The sequence below is a fragment of the Morus notabilis genome, unplaced genomic scaffold (genome assembly GCF_000414095.1).
Source record: "Morus notabilis unplaced genomic scaffold, ASM41409v2 Scaffold583, whole genome shotgun sequence".
Classification (NCBI taxonomy): Eukaryota; Viridiplantae; Streptophyta; class Magnoliopsida; order Rosales; family Moraceae; genus Morus; species Morus notabilis.
The window spans coordinates 579,603-581,569 of record NW_010366405.1 but is presented as its reverse complement, the minus strand read 5'-3'; the positions used below and the strand labels follow the sequence as shown (position 1 = coordinate 581,569).

General features: G+C 39.8%; 1 protein-coding gene across 1 annotated transcript in view; it reads left to right on the top strand.

Annotated features, from left to right (window-relative positions):
* Positions 1–268: 268 nt before the first annotated feature.
* The window catches only part of LOC21402332 (BRO1 domain-containing protein BROX), a 17,047-nt gene continuing 15,348 nt past the window's right edge, over positions 269–1,967 (top strand). Inside the window, exon 1 of the mRNA XM_024173562.1 lies at positions 269–628. Coding sequence (XP_024029330.1) covers positions 269–628 — 360 coding nt within the window. The remainder of the gene's footprint in view (positions 629–1,967) is intronic.

Below are 1,967 nucleotides of genomic sequence, written 5' to 3'. Positions count from 1 at the left end.
AAGGTTACACGGAGTGCCATTGTCTATCACGTCAGATCGTGATACGCGTTTCAATGCAAGGTATTGGAGGAGTTTCCAAGAAGCCATGGGAACAGATCTGAATTTTAGCACTGCATTTCATCCCCAGACGGATGGACAATCTGAAAGAGTTATTCAGATTCTGGAGGATATGCTTCGTGCTTGTATTCTGGAATTTGGTGGAAACTGGAAGAAATACCTGCATCTAGCTGAGTTCGCTTACAATAACAGCTATCAGGCTAGTATCGGTATGGCACCGTTCGAGGCGTTGTATGGTCGTCCTTGTAGGTCACCTGTTTGTTGGTTGGAACCGGAGGATAGACTTACAACTGGACCGGATGTCATTCAAGAGAATGACGAGAAGATAGCTGTGATTCGAGAACGCCTGTTGTCAGCTCAAAGTCGACAGAAGAGCTATGCTGACAGAAGGCGTAGGCCTTTGGAATTCCAAGAAGGTGACTTTGTTCTGTTGAAGGTTTCCCCACGTAAAGGAGTTACTCGGTTTGGTGTGAAAGGGAAGCTTGCGCCAAGGTATATTGGACCATTCCCGATCGTGCAGCGAGTCGGTATTGTGGCGTATCGTCTTGCCCTGCCGCCTGAATTATCTCATGTGCATGACGTGTTCCATGTCTCCATGCTCTGGAAATGTCAACCTGATCCGGAAGCTGTAGTGCAATGGTATGACGTTCCGATACAGGACGACACGATGTACGATGAGGTACCGGTCCAGATTATTGACCGGAAGATGAAGAGTTTGCGTCATCGTGAGATCCCGTTAGTGAAAGTGCTGTAGCAGCACCATGGTGTTGAGGAAGCAACATGGGAGCTTGAAACGACGATGCAGGAACGTTATCCGCATCTGTTTGCACTTTGAGGTGAGCTTTAATTTCGGGGACGAAATTGCCTAAGGGGGGTGGAGCTGTAACACCCTGAAGAATTAATTGAGATTAATTAAGGTAATTGAGATTATTAGTGTGCCTAATCTGATTTAATTAATTGAGTTTAAATAATTCCAAGGTATTTAAATTATTCACAGTAATTTATTTAATCCAGAAGTGTGTATGGGCGCATTTCTGGACTGTTATATTTTACACATGTCATTTTCTTTTCTTTTCTTTTTTCTTTTCTTTGTTTTTCTTTTTCCTTTCTTTTCTTTCCGTTTCTTTTTCTTTCCCGTGCGTTTCTCTCTCTTTCTCACACACTTCTGTGCTCTCTCTCTCTCCCTCTCTCTCTCCCATTTGTGTCTCAAATCAAAATCAGATTCGAACCAAGAGTGATTTCAAAGAGTTTTCAACGTCAAGAGAAGGATTCGAGGTAAGATTACTGAAAAAACCTCTCTTGAATCTATGTTTTTCGGATTTCAAAACTTATTTTTGGTTCAAAACGGATTTTGATGGATTTTGAGTAAAACTAGGGTAGAAATTTGAGATCTTGGGTTCTTTGAACTTATTTTAGTACCTAGAACCCGGATCTAGTGGTTCTCCTTTGAGATTTTGTGAATTGGAACTCGATTTACAGGTCTTTGAACTGATTTCCGCGAGCTTTCACGAACTGGCGTTCTCCACCGGTCGACCGCATCGGTCGACCGGATCTTGCTATTGTTGGGAATAGTGTCCTAGAAGCATGAGATGTAAAAGGATATTTATTATTTATTTAATAAAAGAGTTTATTCATCATTTTATGTGCATATATTTATGAATATTTTATGAATATCAAATAAAATTCCTTGATTATTTATGTAACCTTAAACATGGTATATAAGTGTTGTATGCGAGAAGATAATGTTTAAGGATAATAATCAAAAGTAATTGTTCATAATGAATTTAATTAAAGTTCAGAATCTTTAATTAAAACATTATTAAGACATGTCATTCCCATTTAGAATGGAACGGTGTTATCCGCACTGTTAATATGGCGAGATATTGAATGAGTGTATTTCGCATAATAAG